The 16220-nt window shown below is 37.2% G+C and overlaps 2 protein-coding genes across 11 annotated transcripts; one reads left to right on the top strand and one right to left on the bottom strand.

Moving 5' to 3' along the window:
* Window positions 1-1923: 1923 nt before the first annotated feature.
* Window positions 1924-12912, bottom strand: cib2 (calcium and integrin binding family member 2). 8 transcript variants are annotated; one of them, XM_044357453.1, is made up of 10 exons: window positions 12834-12909; window positions 11380-11510; window positions 10267-10359; window positions 9948-10175; window positions 8709-8875; window positions 8445-8479; window positions 5071-5182; window positions 3902-4049; window positions 3599-3794; window positions 1924-2754 (listed from the first exon to the last, which is right to left on the bottom strand). In XM_044357453.1, the coding sequence occupies exons 5-10, from the start codon at window positions 8802-8804 to the stop codon at window positions 2733-2735; spliced, it is 609 nt and encodes a 202-aa protein (XP_044213388.1). In that variant the 5' UTR covers window positions 8805-8875; window positions 9948-10175; window positions 10267-10359; window positions 11380-11510; window positions 12834-12909; the 3' UTR covers window positions 1924-2732. The 8 variants fall into 8 exon arrangements, with proteins under 8 accessions (XP_044213388.1, XP_044213386.1, XP_044213387.1 ...); XM_044357451.1 differs by having other exon boundaries at window positions 9948-10359; XM_044357452.1 differs by lacking the exon at window positions 12834-12909 and adding an exon at window positions 12318-12405 and having other exon boundaries at window positions 9948-10359.
* On the top strand, window positions 12382-15852 carry lrrc61 (leucine rich repeat containing 61). 3 transcript variants are annotated; one of them, XM_044357450.1, is made up of 10 exons: window positions 12406-12496; window positions 12613-12670; window positions 13629-13724; window positions 13799-13945; window positions 14060-14120; window positions 14307-14392; window positions 14478-14543; window positions 14634-14702; window positions 14913-15038; window positions 15163-15852. In XM_044357450.1, exons 2-10 carry the CDS (start codon window positions 12643-12645, stop codon window positions 15267-15269), a joined length of 786 nt encoding a protein of 261 aa, XP_044213385.1. In that variant the 5' UTR covers window positions 12406-12496; window positions 12613-12642; the 3' UTR covers window positions 15270-15852. The 3 variants fall into 3 exon arrangements, with proteins under 3 accessions (XP_044213384.1, XP_044213385.1, XP_044213383.1); XM_044357449.1 differs by having other exon boundaries at window positions 12382-12670; XM_044357448.1 differs by lacking the exons at window positions 12406-12496; window positions 12613-12670 and adding an exon at window positions 12713-12908.
* Window positions 15853-16220: the final 368 nt, after the last annotated feature.

Genomic DNA, 16220 nt, shown 5'->3' with positions numbered 1-16220 from the left:
AATACAGTATTAATACAGTATTTCTTATTCATAAATATATTCATAAATTATATAAAATTGATTCATAAATTTTATATATAGAGAGAGAGAGGTGAAGGTGTGTCCAAAAGTTTGACTGGCCCTGTATATAATCAATAAATATAGCTAAATATATGATTCATAACTAATATTTCTATAAAATATAAATAATGTATAATAATATAAAGTGTTTTATTGTATATCTTATATTGTCAATCATTTATCTGTTTATACACCAGTATAAACTGAGATTGCACAATTAGATTAGTTATAGTTGTTGACAAAACACCTGCCGTTATCTGTGCATACAACCATATTATACCATAGTTTGTTTATTTTTGTTAATTGTTTTTATACTACTAATAAATGATAAATAGGGACTAGGGTGTTAAATTAAAGTGTTAAACTGTTTTTTGTAATCAATTTATCAGTTTTAAGAAAAAGTCAGTCTGGAACATCAGAACCAATTTCCACAATAATTTCTTCATCTGGCATTGAGCAGTTTGTCAGACCTCCATTCTCATCATGTTGTGAGAACTTAATGCACCATCTCACGATCTTAAATCAGATAAGATTAGAGCAGACAAGATCCCAGTGTGAGTTTCACACATTGTTTGGCCCCTCTCAACCACAGAAACAGTTGCTTACAGTTATGGCTGCTTTACAGCCTCAGTATCACATTGCACCAGAAGCTGCCCTGCTGGAATCATAATTAACAGATGTTCAGAGTGAGACCAGTAATTAATGAAGCCACACAATCAGCACTGCATTGCCCTGAATATTTGATTCTGTCCTCATAAAAGGAACTGGAGATAATGGAATGAAGAATTAACCAGCTGCTCTGGTGACTGCACACGGTTTAACAGACTGCAACATTGTCCTCCTTCAAGAGAAATAAAATGCTCTACATCAACTGTGCTTCATTTCTCATTTCTGGAAGTAGCATGACAAAAATAATATTATGACTTCGTTTTGCAAAGTACAAAGCTAAGCAGCTCTGCATGCTTGAAGAATGCACTTTTTTTTTTGTCTGCTGTGACACAAAATGTCCTGCCCGCACTTTAGACCAGTTTCAGTCACACAGTCAAATTTCTAAATGCGTACACGTTATTCCTGTTGCAATGTTTGTTATTATGGATAGCTTGCAGGAGGGAAACCTTAACTGTTTCCTCACAAAAATAATTTAGATGAAATAATCTCGCTGGGATCTGTTATGTTGTGTCTTATCCTGCTGTCCCTACTTTCTAACTGCCCTGTACAATACTTGTCAGACCTGAGACCAATTTACCAGGTCATACCTCTTCTGAAGCCATTGCGCTTGACAACAAAGAAGTGAAGATGACTCACTTGTAAGTCAAAGCAGATGCAGGGCCTGAACTACACATATAACTAGCCAGCATCCAAATGTACTGAATGACTAAGTCATACAACCTGCACTGAAAACTCTAATCTTACTGAAACAACACAGTCTACTGTGCTTCAAAGATACCTGATGCAAATTATTCCTTTAAAGCATAAAGCCAGGACCGGTTACTCATCAACCAGTAATTCCCCTAGCTTTCTAGTTGAGATTAACTGTGTATGCAGGATGTAATCATGCTTGTGTGAATGCTGAGGCAGCTCACTCCTAATGATCACATCCTGCTTAACAATTCATTACACCTCATATGATGGGGCATGCACAAGCGCAGGCTCCCTGATCTTTATTGAGCACTCTCCTCGGTTATCATGAGGTGAACTGGTTATATGGACAGGATATTACTGAACGCATAAAGGTTGCAGGTCACGTCAGTCACATGAAATGATAAGCTTTTGTTTAACAAACAGCGAGAGCTCCTTCTACGCTTTTTTTTTTCAGTCACAACAATAATCATCCACACGAAGTAATTCACTCAGAACACACAGAAAAGAAAAACATTTATTCAAAGTAATACATAAAATACTGAAAAATGTATATTCAAAAAATGGCTGTAACTAACATCTCAGGATAATGGCTGAGGCAGAAGATGAAAGCTACCAAAATGAGTTCAGATGACAGAGCCCTTCATTTAACTGGAGAACAATAAGATATGATTGTCATCATGTTGCAGTTTCACGAGCAAAAACACAACCTCAGATAACAAGAAGCAATACACTGCAAAAGAACCACAAGTGTCCCATGCATGTACAAATATTGCATAGCTCATAGAGGAGAATAACCGTATGCCCTTTACACCATCGCTGTGCTTTCATTCGCTTCAGGCTTTGTCCTTTGCCTTATAAATACTAAATATCTAGTGTGTCATTACAGGAAGACATCACTGTTGGTATCGCATGTGCAATATAGGTAGATCAACTTATTATGCATTCTTGTATGTGCTCAAAAAGCAGCAATCCATATTCAGGTTCACTTCAGGCTCAAACTGTGGAATGAATAGCCTTTTCTCCCTACAAGAGACCAATCCAGGTCAAGCCCTTTTAAAGGTGGTGATAAAAAATTGAAATATCTGTTTCATGAAAAGGAAAATACATTTGTTCATCTACTGTAAAGGAATCGAGGATCCTGAGAATTCAGCTTCATCCAGTAGTTCATTCTCTAACTAGGCAGTCTTCACTGAGGCGAGGACAGCTGGAGAAGAGCCGAAGAGGACTGACGTATGATTCTTTTTTCTTTTGAAAGTAGGAGAGTCAGTCATTGTGCTGAGGTTCACCAAGCTGACGACCATGGAGCCCTCTCAGATTCGTATATGGAAGGTACTTGAGTCACAAAAGAGACAATATGAAAGACCATGAGTAAAACAGTAATATTCATTGTGCATACAAACATACTTGCTGTACAAACACACGGGAATCAAGAGCAGATGTGTTCATCATTTCAGTGGGGACAGACACTTGTGAGGCTGTTTGCATGTTAATGAACGAGTAATGAACGGGTATAGTGGAGGCTCAGGGTTAAGATGATGATGGCAGAGTGATAGTAAAATGATGAAAATAATTACCAGCCATCTGGGGAATGAAAACCAGGGGCACTTGCCTCCCACTTTGCTGCTCCACAAGGGGTAATGCATGTACTGACTGATTATAGAACGTAACTTTTCATATAGAATATCATGTACACAGTTATTGACAATATGGGTGTGCCATATTGTATTGCTCACGATAATATCGGTATAATTTTTAATATGATGAAAAAAAATTCATATCTTGATAATGGCAATATTCTTGGTTGTAATGACATCCTTACGCACAGCAACAACCAGCATGACTGAGAGCAAAAGTAACATTACTATCGGCTCCATGGCGGAGGAGTTAGTTCCAAAAAGGGGAGCAACTTCAGTGGTGTGGAAGTGGTTTGGTTACAAAAGATAAGATGTACAACAAACCATGACAATATGTAAGAAGTGCAAGAAGAATAACAACAAAAGGGAGCAATACAACAAACTTATTTCACCACCTCAAGCAGAAGCACCCGGCTGAGCATGAGGAGAGCCAAATAATACCATGAAATATCGTGATATTATTTTAGGGCCACATCACCCACCCCTAACTGACAAATTATTTTATAGAAACATAATCTTAAAGCATTAGTTGTATTAGGTACCTTAAAAAGTCGGGAGCCCTAGATATCATATTTTCAAAATCAGCAAAGGAGAGTTTGTTGTCTCCGTCCAAATCAGCCTCCTCGATGGTTTTCTCACACACCAGCACCACCTCCTCAGGAGTCAACTCCTCCTTTGTCAGCTTATTCAGAGTCTTTTCCAGGTCCTCTTTGCACAGGTAATTATCCACATTGAAATCTGTGAACAACAAGGATTACAGCAAATAATTACACCTTTTTATTTTATCCATGATAAGTCTTAAATACTACAATGAAAGAATAAATGTTTTAGTAATTTCTCGTTACCGTATATTTTGAAGGCATATATGGCCTTCAGTTCCCTAGGAGCCATTTCACTGAGGACTGAGAACATATCCACAAATTCATTGAAGCTGAGATTCCCCATCCCATCCTCTGAGAAAGACTCTACTATCCTGTTGCGGAATGGGTTTTCCTTCAGATGACGGGGGATAGCAACATTTACATACATTAATGTAAATGTAATTTCACTGCATTGAGGATCACATACATGTAACAACATACAGTACAGTCTGTAGTTTGTGCGAGGGAAGGAATTCATGAGAAACATCTTGAAGGAACTAGTGTCATGACCGTGTGGTTTTACATGCTGCTGTCAGTTTCACACAAGCTGCAAGGATTCTGCTGACTACAGAATTCAGCTGAAAAAACACTGAGTTTGTCTTTGATGGTAAGGTGAAGCCAATATTTTCTCTTCCTTTGCTCAACCAGAGGTTGGTTTTAATATCTCAGGTAATTAGCTGATTTGACAGAGCTTGTAATTAATTCACACTGAAAGGAGGCTATCAAAAAAGACAGTTATATACATAAATTAGTAAATGCTTGAGTTCAATACAAGCTCAGTTAAAGACACCATTGGCCATCTAAAGCAATTTTTAACTTCACCAGGTGAATAACTTGAGACACATCAGTGCAGCCTGAGTCACTCTGGTCAACTCAACATAACTCATTAAAACAGAGTCTTCAGCAAGATGGGAATTAATTTATATAAAGCTGTAGAGGACTTTGGCCCTGAAATCAAATGACAGTTTTACAGACAAGCCAATGCTGCTCAGAGGAAGGACACACCTCTGTGCTAAACTCCTGATGGATTAGGACTCTGTATAAAATTATAGTGTGGTATTCATGTCTGGTGTGTGGGAGAAATGTGGCTGTGATGTTATGCAACACGCCATTTCTAAATTTCTGGATTGTTTTTTTCTTTTTCTTTTTCAAATGGCAAGCACTTAAAAATAGGAGGGAATGCATTGCTGCCAGGATATAGCATTTCATAGCACATTAACTTTCATAAGATCACAGAATGTGGTGTGTCATACATTCAGATCAGTGATGGTGACGGCTAAAAATCAATTCTGTTCCTCTGGAAGAGAGTGCGTATTGATTAGGTGTCGGCCCACGTGAGCGGAGGGTGCCACATTTGAGTGTCCTTTTTTTACCTTTAACTCTGGCATGTTGACTATCAAGGCTAAAGGCAATTTACAATCAGGATCATTGGTGTAGTCCATTGGTACAAGATGTGGAGCCAACTCATGGTACCTGCCGTGCAACCTAGAATAAAAAAATAAAAACACAATTTTTTAACATAATTGTGCTTCTTTTTATGGAATTGGCTTCATGTGTGTTTGAAAAAAAACAATACACAAAATAACAACTACTATAAAAGTAAATGTATCTCTTGTCAGTAAGTGTTAATATATTAAAAAGAGGTCAGTATGACTCTGTTTATGACTTCCTGCAGGGAATTTCCACTCTACATATAGCTGCAGCTGGAGGAATCTATAGCACAGCTGCTGTAATAATTTGTTAAAAGATACTGAATTATGAATTGCACAGATATAAAATTATGGAATGGCTATAAATAGAAATATGGCCACAAATTAATCAAAAATGATGGTTAATCTCAAGAGGCTCAAAACATTGCAATTTAAAATTTTTAATATTTGTCGCTTGCTGGATTTGATTTACTGAGGAAATTATTAAGGAAATAATAAAAAAAGGTAAGCTTCTTGCACTTCTTTCTCTCTCCATGTCTCCTTGCTCTCTCTTTAATTTTGTGTCAGTTATTATCAAGAATAGCCAATGTCAATAAACTGTAAGGGTGTTTTATGTATGATAAACATGTCAGGATAGTCAGTGCTAATCTATGGTTCCCTTTTCACTCTGTCCTTGAATAATCGTGACATGTGGTGCCTTGGAAGCCATTTGTCAGCAGGGACACTGGTCTTAGAGGACAAACTCACTACAATTAAATTAGATAAACCTGTCAAAATGATTGAGTTTCATTGATACAACTGCAGGAAAGCGAACGGCTAAACCTGCAGTTTTAATGTACCATGACTTGAAAGTGTTTGGACCGCACAGCTTGGAAATGCTTTCAAAGACAATTACTTGTTTTTCAGAATTTTCGCAAATTGCAATCAGTGTTCTACTACTACACTTCTCTCTACTGCGCTACATTAATAATATAATCACTGACAACTTTCAGTTATGACTGTGAGTGATGTTTCCCCACTTTGACACACATTTGATGATACATAAATGCTGAAATGTTATGATCTAGTGTTAATATGGGACATGACATAAGGTCAAAGGACTCACATCAGTGACCTTACAACCATCAGTGATAACCTGTTTCTTTGATGTTACATAACTGTGCTGTCACAGTTGCAGCTGTGCAAAGAGACAAGGAGGAGTGTTTTATGAAGGTCATAAAGTGTGCGACCCTATTACACCCTCTGCTGATTGTCAATTACTATATCTCCAGTCCAATGCTGGCCTTGGAATCAAAGTCAATTCAATATCACTGAGGAGGAACAAGTAGGTGCACACAAGGGGAGAAAAAAAAAGACAAATGCTTTGTTTTGTTGGAGAGAAAATGCAGTAGAATTTGGAAAAAAGCACAAATTTCTTAAACAAAAACACACTTGTTCTGACAATACTGTGACCAATGTAGTGAAATGTTAAAAAGAGCAAAATAGAAATCAGGAAGTCTCATTGAAGAGAGTCCTGCTAAGAAAAAATTTGGGGGTAATGCTGTGGTTTTAATGTAGGGTATTGAGTTACATCCTAAAACTGCTTAACAAATAAAACACGTAAAATCAAACAAGTGTTTGTCATATAATCCATTGAATTTTAATCCTTCAGTAATTCTTGATTGTTCGGGTAATTTTAGAAGATAGTAACAGTACACCACAGGACACAAATGCCTATAATGTCTTATCATTAGAGATATTACCATATAAAAACAACCTTTACTGCACATACAGAGGAGCAAATCAGACCCCAAATTCCTGTAGAATCACACAACTTTCATATTCATAACTTCACATAACTTTAATATAACATTCTTGAGTATCTACATTTAATTTATTTAAGTAGCCATTTAATCTTCCAATATCTAAATCCACTGACAGAAGATACTGAAACACGAGTGGCACTGGTCAATTTCATTAGAAAGAAAAGCAAGTAATTGGTTTAATTTATACATGTCATCGACATGGTGAGTGACAGGTAGGGAAAAAGGATGCTACCCAGTGAGACATGATACCTCGTGCAATCACCAAGTGCAGATTTAGATATTTGTCATGTTTTATGTGCTGAGCTGCACATGTCGAAAGAGGCAGAAATGTGAGAGTTCATTCGGTGGCACTGAAAACAACACCGCAATCAAAAGGTCAGCATGACTTTCAGAGGTTTAGGTAACATCCGGCACTGGTACAGGACAGAACTTTGAGATCTTTGCTGACAAAGACCTGAAATTTGCGTTTGTACAGATAACATCTTTCTCAATACATGATTAACACTATTATGCATTTGTTCTTCCACACACAGATGTAACTACATAGTCATCTTTCTGATTGTTCACTCACTTGTTCTGTGGTAATTTCAAGCTGTTTCTAATGATAATAGTTTATTACCCATTAAAGATATATATGGCAGTATATTGATTCTATTAAAAAAATAACCGTATTCCTGACATTTGCTTACATTTATAGCTTCTTCAGCCTTACTCTGGGTTATTTGACAGTTCATCAAGTGTATCTATTTTACTTAATTCCTATTTTAAATTCATTGTTGTCTTTATTCAGTTCCTTCTAACACATTAAATTGTGTAATACTCCAGTTATGTCAAACAAGAAGAAAAACAACTACTGTTGATATTGTATTGTATATTAAGTTAAAATATGTGAATAATTAAAAAAATCTACTGTTATCTTTAGCTTGTTAGTCAAATTATATTGTGCCAGAATTACCATATAGGCTACAACAAATTTTCCCTGTTTTGAACTCTGCCCAAAGAGCACAAGTTGCAACTGCTAATGAAACCAACACTCAGCATTAAGTTTCCCAAGTGGGAAGAAGTTTCCTGCGAGGACTCAGCCCACAAATGTGTGCAATGGGACACTTTTAATTCCTCTTACAGGATACAGACAGATTCTTTACAATACAAAGGCTAAAGAAGTAATATATTTTATAGTGCCTTGTAATGAAAGAAGGGTTTATATGTCCACTTGAAGCACATCTCAACTACAGTGCAAAGAAAAAGGAGGGACATTGGGAAATAAACAACAGTCAGGGGATCAATGTGAGCATCTGAGTAATGTGAGTTTTTCTGCATTTTATCATACAGGTGAAATCTTTCAAGGCAACGGTTCTTGGTACATTTGTAACATTATCATGTGTATGATCTTATGGTCAGAGTGGGTGGCATAATGTATGAGTAACAATTTATCTCATGTACATCTACTGTACATCTATGTGTCATGCATGGAAATCGATACACCTTTACAGCAGATAAAACCCCACTTACCGCAAGATTTCCTTGCGAGTGAAAAACGTGCAATCCTGCAATGAGAGGAAAACAGCATGTCAAAACTGAACATACTATTACAAACACATGGTACATTAATTGTTTACATGTTCCATGAAGAGGCCTGAAAACAATGACACATCTGTGAGTCATAGAAAATAACATTACCGATCCTCTGAAGGCATGTGAACAGCCCTTACTGTAAACGCTACTTGAGGTCTCCGGTTTCTCTTAAATGATGATGATGCTCGTGAGTGTTGTCACCTGCCACTTGCAATGGGAACGATGAGGCAGGGGAACATGATCTGGTGTTGATCTGTAGCTGTCTACACGAAGGCGTGCACGTGTTGGCACACGCATTATCTGACAGCCCTACTGGAGGCACTTCAATTTATATTTCCCATTGTATCCATTCTGTCTGAGCTGTGCTCCTGAGTGTGAGAAGCAGAGCACAGCCAGCTCCAGAGACAGAGTAGGTAATTAACAAAAAATATAACCTTCTTCGCTGGTGTAAGGTCAAAACAGGCCTACTAAGGATATTGACTTGGTAATAATTGCGTGTGAACATATTTATAGCAATATTCGGCTAGTCATCAAAACCCACTAGTCTCCATCATACATCCAACCCAAAGAAAAGGTCAGTAAAAGTGTTGTTTGTGCATTCCTTAAACTGGTCCACAGAGAGCAACAGTCTCCTAACAAGGTTTTGTAAAGAGTAACCAGAGAGGCTCTTGAGAACCAAACTGTCTCCTGAGAGTAGAGTTTCGCTGCATATCACGCTGGCTTGGCATCAATTATTAAGTCATGCCTATAGTGACATGATAAACCTGTGCAGACGAAGATATGTTTCCTCACAGGAGAACCTGGACTATTGCAGGCCACAGAAGGTCAGATCTTCTCAGATGGTGCCACAAAGAATACAAGATCCTGCATTTTGTAATGAAATCAAAACCCTCTGCTATTCTCACCTATCATGTCAATATTTGAACCGTGGAGTCATAACTGACAGTAATTTAGCAGGAAATAGATTATTGATAAAACGCCCACGTGCTTGCATTAGACTGACATCATCAAGTGTCAGCCTATTAATGATCAGTAAAACTCAATACTGAACATATCTATTTTCTTCTCCATCTCACAAGATATTCAGTGTATTTTGCTTTACACATTAAATCCAAGACAGTAAAGGCTCCACTGTCAGTAGTGAGTGGGTTAATATGAGAAAAAAAATAATGATAAAAGAGTATTGCATAATAATGACATCATCATACTGATGGAATAGTAGGAAATAGCAATGAACTTAGGCCTTTAAAACATTGACATCTTTGCTCTTCTTTTAACTCCACTAAACTGAACTAAACTTGGGACTTGTCACATAGATCATCATCTACAATCAGAAAAACTAAATAACTGACAGGATGTTTGCCTATGCTGATTTGCGTGTATGAGGGGTATGCTGGAGGAAATACAGTCTATGACTCAAGTACCGGCATGGACGCTTACCTGGTAGGCATCCAGCTGCTCGTCGGTAAATATAGTCTGCTTATTACCCATCTCTATCAAGTAATCTGTTGCTTGTACACATTCACAACACTGAACGTCCAAAGCCTTTTCTCAATTAAAGGCATTTAGGGGGTCCACGGAGTCTAGGTATCCGCACAGAAGGTGTCGACGACGTTGCAAAGTCTCAAAAAATGTTGTTGGTGTCCGTACAGGAGATGTCCGCCATGACTGCAAAAACGTATAAGATGCAAAAACATATCAAGGTAAAAAAAAAAAAAAAAAAAAAAAGTAAAAGAGCAGAGCCCAGTTGTGTGGGTACCAGCGGAGGTCGTGTTTGAAGTCCAAGGACTGCAAGTTGATCTGCTTCTCTTCTGCTGTCCACCGGAGTCAAAACAAACCAATGGCACCTCAGCTAAATAAATAAATAATAGTGAACTGGAGCCCGCTGGTATGAGCTGTCTTAACTGATATATGCACACTCACCTGTCCCACTTTGACATTATAGATTTTAATCATACAGCTGGTTAGCCTGAAACAGCTTCATTATTTTGGATGACGAAAAGGCTGCAACAGTGCAGTGGAAGCACTAAGACTGGAGTAAATTAATACTCCATAATAAAAATACTCCAGTACAAGTAAAAGTTGAGCATTCTTCATTCTTCTTATGTAAAAGTACATTAATATGATCAGAAACCACAGACTACTTAAAGTATCACGAGTAAAAGTACTTATTATGCAAAATTTATCAGACATTCCCTTTCAGACTCATATACCATTTTTATTAGGCTATATTTGTTATTATTATTTATCTATTATTTTAAAAAGGCAGCACTTTAATATTACAGATGTCATGGTGATGCAAACTTTATGTACTTTGGGGTCATTTCATGTATAATACACCATATTTTATAAACTGATAATATGTTTTCTGTATAAACTCTTAATCTTAACTGTTCAGATGTAGTAATCCTTCGGAAATACAACATACAACATCTCTGTCTAAAATGTATGGGAGTGGAAATATAAAGTGTAACAGCTTCAAGAGGAAATATTCAATTAAAATGCATTAAAGTACTTGAGTAAATAAACTAAGTTACTTTCAATCAATGTGTAAAGGCACTAACACAAATCTAAACTATAATCTTATTAATAAATCTTACTTTCAATGCCAAGAAAAAATTGTGGATGCTACTTTCCTGTCTGTAATGGTGACATATTGTATATGCATACAGCCTCAAACATCTTATGGAGCCTGGATTCAGTGTACCATGCAGTTTCATTACAAATGTAAAGTTCCTTACTCACCATTGCATTCTTTATGATTTGGTGGGTTGGACATCATTGACCATTCGCAGACAACAGCACTGGTGTATATATATATATATATATACATACATATATACACATATATATGTATAAACTTCCGGCTTACCTCTGTACCCTTCTCTGTCTCAGCTCTGGTAGTTACCAGCTACACTCCTCCAAGTAGTTGATTTTTAATGTACCCTGACAGATCTGGGAAAAACTGCATTTTCCTACTGTGCACCTTAGGCATGAAATAATCTGAAAAATAAATAAATAAAGCCTGTGTTGATGTTAATCTGAAAACACAACAGGATAGGACAGTAAACTGCATCATTAATTCTATCTGGTTATACTGAAAATTCTTTTTCTTTTTAGTAATGCGGTTCCTCTCAGGAAAGTCAGTACCTCATTTGCGCAGGCTCATGAAAATAGTTGATCAAGTAGTTGATTTTTAATGTACCCTGACTTTTGACAGATCTGGGGAAAACTGCATTTTCCTACTATGCACCTTAGGCATGGAATAATCTGCAAAAAGATCTAAAATTAGAAACATTTATAGGCTATCCATTGATGAATTTAAGAATATGGTGATGGAGGCATGTAGCTGTTTTTCTTGTGTTTGAATGGCTGTTCTGTTTTATTATGAGTTTTTGTATATTGTGTTGTTACATTTTAATATGTTGTGATTTTGTACGGCTGCTACCTTGGCTAGGTCTCTCTTGTAAAAGAGAGACCTAGATTTTTGATCCCAATGGGACTTCCTAATAAAGGTAAAATAAAAATAAATGAAATTTTTGATTCTGACACCCTAATAGACACTTAAATCCGCTGTCCACATTTTCTTCTCCGTTGAAATTAACTTTAAATGGCATATTTTTATGGGTTATTTCAGCCCTGATTGGATTAGACATTTCATGCTCATTTATTCACCATCCTTTGAATCTAATTCTGCACAATTACTACTTAAATTGTCAATTCGGGTGTTGACTATCAATAGATCAAACACAAAACCACGTAGAGAAATACTTGGTTTTTGCTGGAACCAGAACAAAACTTTTAATTGACCTCCAGTTTAACCTGTTGCACCGTAGTAACATGGAGCAAATACTGGGACATTTTCCCCATCCACGTCCTCATCCTCCAGCTCCCTCCAACAGTGTGTGCTGCCTCCCTCTTCAGCTCAGTGCTCGCCAGACTGCGGAGGCTGAAGTCCGTCTCATCCACCTGGGTGCTGCTGCAGCACAGTGAGCGAGTCCTGTCCGCACCCCAGGACAGATGCCAGTTTCACATTTCCCCCCAAAATTACCACTTCCAAGCCTTTTCACTGCATTTGTTAAGTCGTCGCTTTTCATTACGACAGGTAGCTTTCTAACTAGCAAAGTTGCCCACGATGGACGTAAAGCGAGATAAAGACCAAGGTAAGTTATGATGGATAGCTTGTTGCTACGTTGCTATGCTAGCCACTAGCGGCTTATGCTAAGTGGTAGCTAACAATGTATCGTTTTGCCACACAACATTTTACGTGTCTCATCATCATAAGGGGGGGAAAAGGCCAATTACCACTGTCATTAAATAACCCACCCATGTTCATCCGGCTGAATCATCCTCATGAAGTCACGCAGCCGCTGCCTCACGACGCTCACAGCCATGAAACAGGTAGCTAACATTAGCCACCAACATTTAACGGTAGCTAACTGTCAAGCTACGTTAAGCATCATCACCTTTGTCTCTGCAGGTGTTTATCATATGCACAATTTGTGTTTGGTGGCACAACTTCCACCCACGCAAGTTTTTTTAAACCATTTTTTTATCTGCCAGTCCTTATATAATTTACATATAAAGTTAATTAAATAAATCCAGCGTTGATGTTAATCTGAAAACACAACAGGATAGGACAGACGACCGCATCATTAATTGTATTTGGTTAACCTGATGACTCTTTTCCTTTTTAATAATGCGATTCCACTCGGGAAAGTCAGCATTTCATTTGTGCAGGCTCACGAAAGAGTGTTTTTGTGTAGTTTGAGTTAGTGACTGATTCCGCCTTAGGAAAATAAACCAAATATAACGCTCAGTTGTTATTCCTGCTGGCGAGCTATTCCCATCACTAACGACGCACAGGGCAGCAATCTGCCTGTTTGTGACCCTGAAAGTCAGCGTGCTGCCAGATATAATATTCATGGACTGCTTGGATCGGCTGAAATGTACTATTTAGCGATGATTGCATGAGTTATCTGCTTGTTCCTCCGTAAACAGAGCAGACACACTGCTCCCAGCATTATCCTTGTGCAGTGCTGACTCACAGAAATAAGGAGTATGTGGTTGTGCTGCATATATCAGGAAAGTGAATGTGCTTTATTGCTCTCTTTCTTTTAGATGCAGAATGTGAGAAGATAACTGCGGTGCTGCTCAAGTCACGTACAGGAGAATTTGATTTGGAGTCAATACTTTTTCTCAAATTGAGAGGTCTTGGTAAGATCAAATTATAATTTCACTATTTAAGTTGTCAGAAATGCATTATTGCTGATTTATTATATGTCTTACAGGAATACATGATCTTGGATGCATAGGGGAGTGTATGAATTTGGAGAGACTGGACCTCTCTGCAAATAACATCACAAATTTAGCTCCACTGTCATCTCTTCGGCTTCTTTCTGTTCTCAATTTGTCTGCTAACAGGATTTCCAATTTAGGTAAGGACTGATTAAGTTTTTATTTCCATGCTGTAAAAGCACCTCTCATAGTCTCCACTATGAATAGAATTGATTTTTTTTTTTAATTTAATGTTATTGCTTTTGTATTTCCAGAGCCTCTGCACAGTTGTGACAATTTACAGAACTTAAACCTGGCTGGTAATATCATATCCAGGTATCACTATATATTCATTAACCAAATGTCTACTCTAGATTGATAAGAATTTGAATATGCTGTTAATTGTATATGTCATTGTTATTAAGCATGAACATATTTTGCTACTAGTAATTATATTTTGAAAGAACAGTATTCTGAACTGGTCATGTGAAATAATTTCATCTCTGTTTTGTTTTTTGACAGTATTGAGAGCCTTCACTACCTTCAGTCTTTGAGAAAGCTCGAAAATATACGTCTTAAAGACAACACTTACAATTACACTAATCCAGGTAATTTTCAGTGACTTTCTTTAAAACAAACAATACGGTGGATTGAAAAATCTTTGTAAGTAAACTCAAATGACCTCTATTTCAGTGTGCAGAAACACACCATATAGAACCATAGTTCTTGAGATGTTCCCCACCCTCAAGGTGCTTGATGGTAAGATTTTTTTGATTCTTTTTATATAACCTTAACTCCTGACACTATGTTATTGTGTCTTGACTTGGAGTTTTTCTATTTAAATTGTAGGTGAGAGAGTGGTTGGACGTGGGAGTGATTTGTACCAGTTATGCAAAGACATTGATGACACCATCAAAGGTAACCCTGTTAATTAGTATGCTAGTGTATCATGCCTGATTACTCCATTGATCAGATTAAGTTGATGATTGTAGTATATTCATCTTATATATGACCATTTTTTAGTGACTTTACTGGCATGTCTGTGGTTTTCATGCTCAAATAAAATGTAATTGAACTGAAAGGCTGTGATAAAGAAATACGTTTGTGTTTCTTTTTGTGAATGTTTAGCTGGTTTATACAAGAATGGACAGCTCATTGAACATCCTGATTGCAAGCCATGGGTGGAGGATACTTACTGGGAGATAAAAAGATCAAACAATGCCATTATTGAAGAAGCCTACAAACAGTTTAATGGTAAGAATTTCTCTGCAGGGCTGTATTTTTTAAAAATAAAGTATTGCGTGTGATCTAACCAACTCAACTGCATCGTGTTTAGTGTGGTGTCTAAATGTAATCTTTGTCCTATATTTTTCTACAGATGTTCTTCATGAATGCAGACTCCTTAACAACAGAGCAACTCATGTGATTTCGCAAACTGAAAGATCTATGAGCCTGAAGAAGCAGCCAAAGCAGTATGCCATCTGAGTTGAGCTGTTTTGGACACATTTGTGTGCAACTTTGTGATGTATGATTTAAAAAAATACCATGGCTATATGTACTGTAGGTTTTTCAAATTACTAAGCTATATCCAAATGCTTGACAACTGTTACTGTCAGACACATGTTCTGTGTTGCAATGTGAGGCATTTGTTGAAATTTTATTGCATCCTATGCATTGAGTATCAGAGGATACATGTAAGTGGTTTGAAAACCTTTATCCATACTGACACCCCTCAGTTTGGTTCAAAGATGTCTTTACTTGCACAGTGTGCATTTTGTACCATGTTGTAGCCTGCATTAATGCTGAGAGCTATGCTGCTTAAAAATTTGTATAGGTTTACGGTAATTAAGAGCTTTTCCATTTTGCATTGCTGGATCATTTTGGGAGCTTCCCATGCTGTATGCTTTCTTTGTAAGTTGAACTTTTGCAAAATGTGATTGAATGATTGTTTCAGCTGTTTCTACTTGTTTTATACCATAAAGTTTATGATGTGTATAACCAACTTGTGTAAAAATACAATGCTTATAAAGATGTAAAGGTGTATTTACAAACTAAACTTTTACTCATATCTGTAGAGTCTACTTTTGGACAACTGATACATACATGGTAAACAGTGTTTGCACATCCAGAGTCAAAAAAGGCGAATTGTTAATGTGGTTGAAGGATTGGAGGAATCAATGAGTAGAGGTTACCCAGACTGGGATTAAACAGTCCACTGGCGCCACCTGCAGGTGCATCTACAAAACTATGGTAGCCACATTATATTGCACAGCGCTTTAAATTATCAGGTACCCAACTTAATTTCAGGCATAGAGCAGTTTTAAATTCACATAATACTAAATTCAGTACATTGTACACATTTCCTTCTGGACAACAGTTCAGGTTCACATACCTCTTCTTGCTTTAATCCCTGATTCCATCCACATTTCAGACCAA

The sequence above is a fragment of the Thunnus albacares genome, chromosome 7 (genome assembly GCF_914725855.1).
Source record: "Thunnus albacares chromosome 7, fThuAlb1.1, whole genome shotgun sequence".
NCBI classification, from domain to species: domain Eukaryota; kingdom Metazoa; phylum Chordata; class Actinopteri; order Scombriformes; family Scombridae; genus Thunnus; species Thunnus albacares.
The sequence above is the reverse complement of the archived record's forward strand: the minus strand, read 5'-3'. Positions and strand labels throughout refer to the sequence as shown.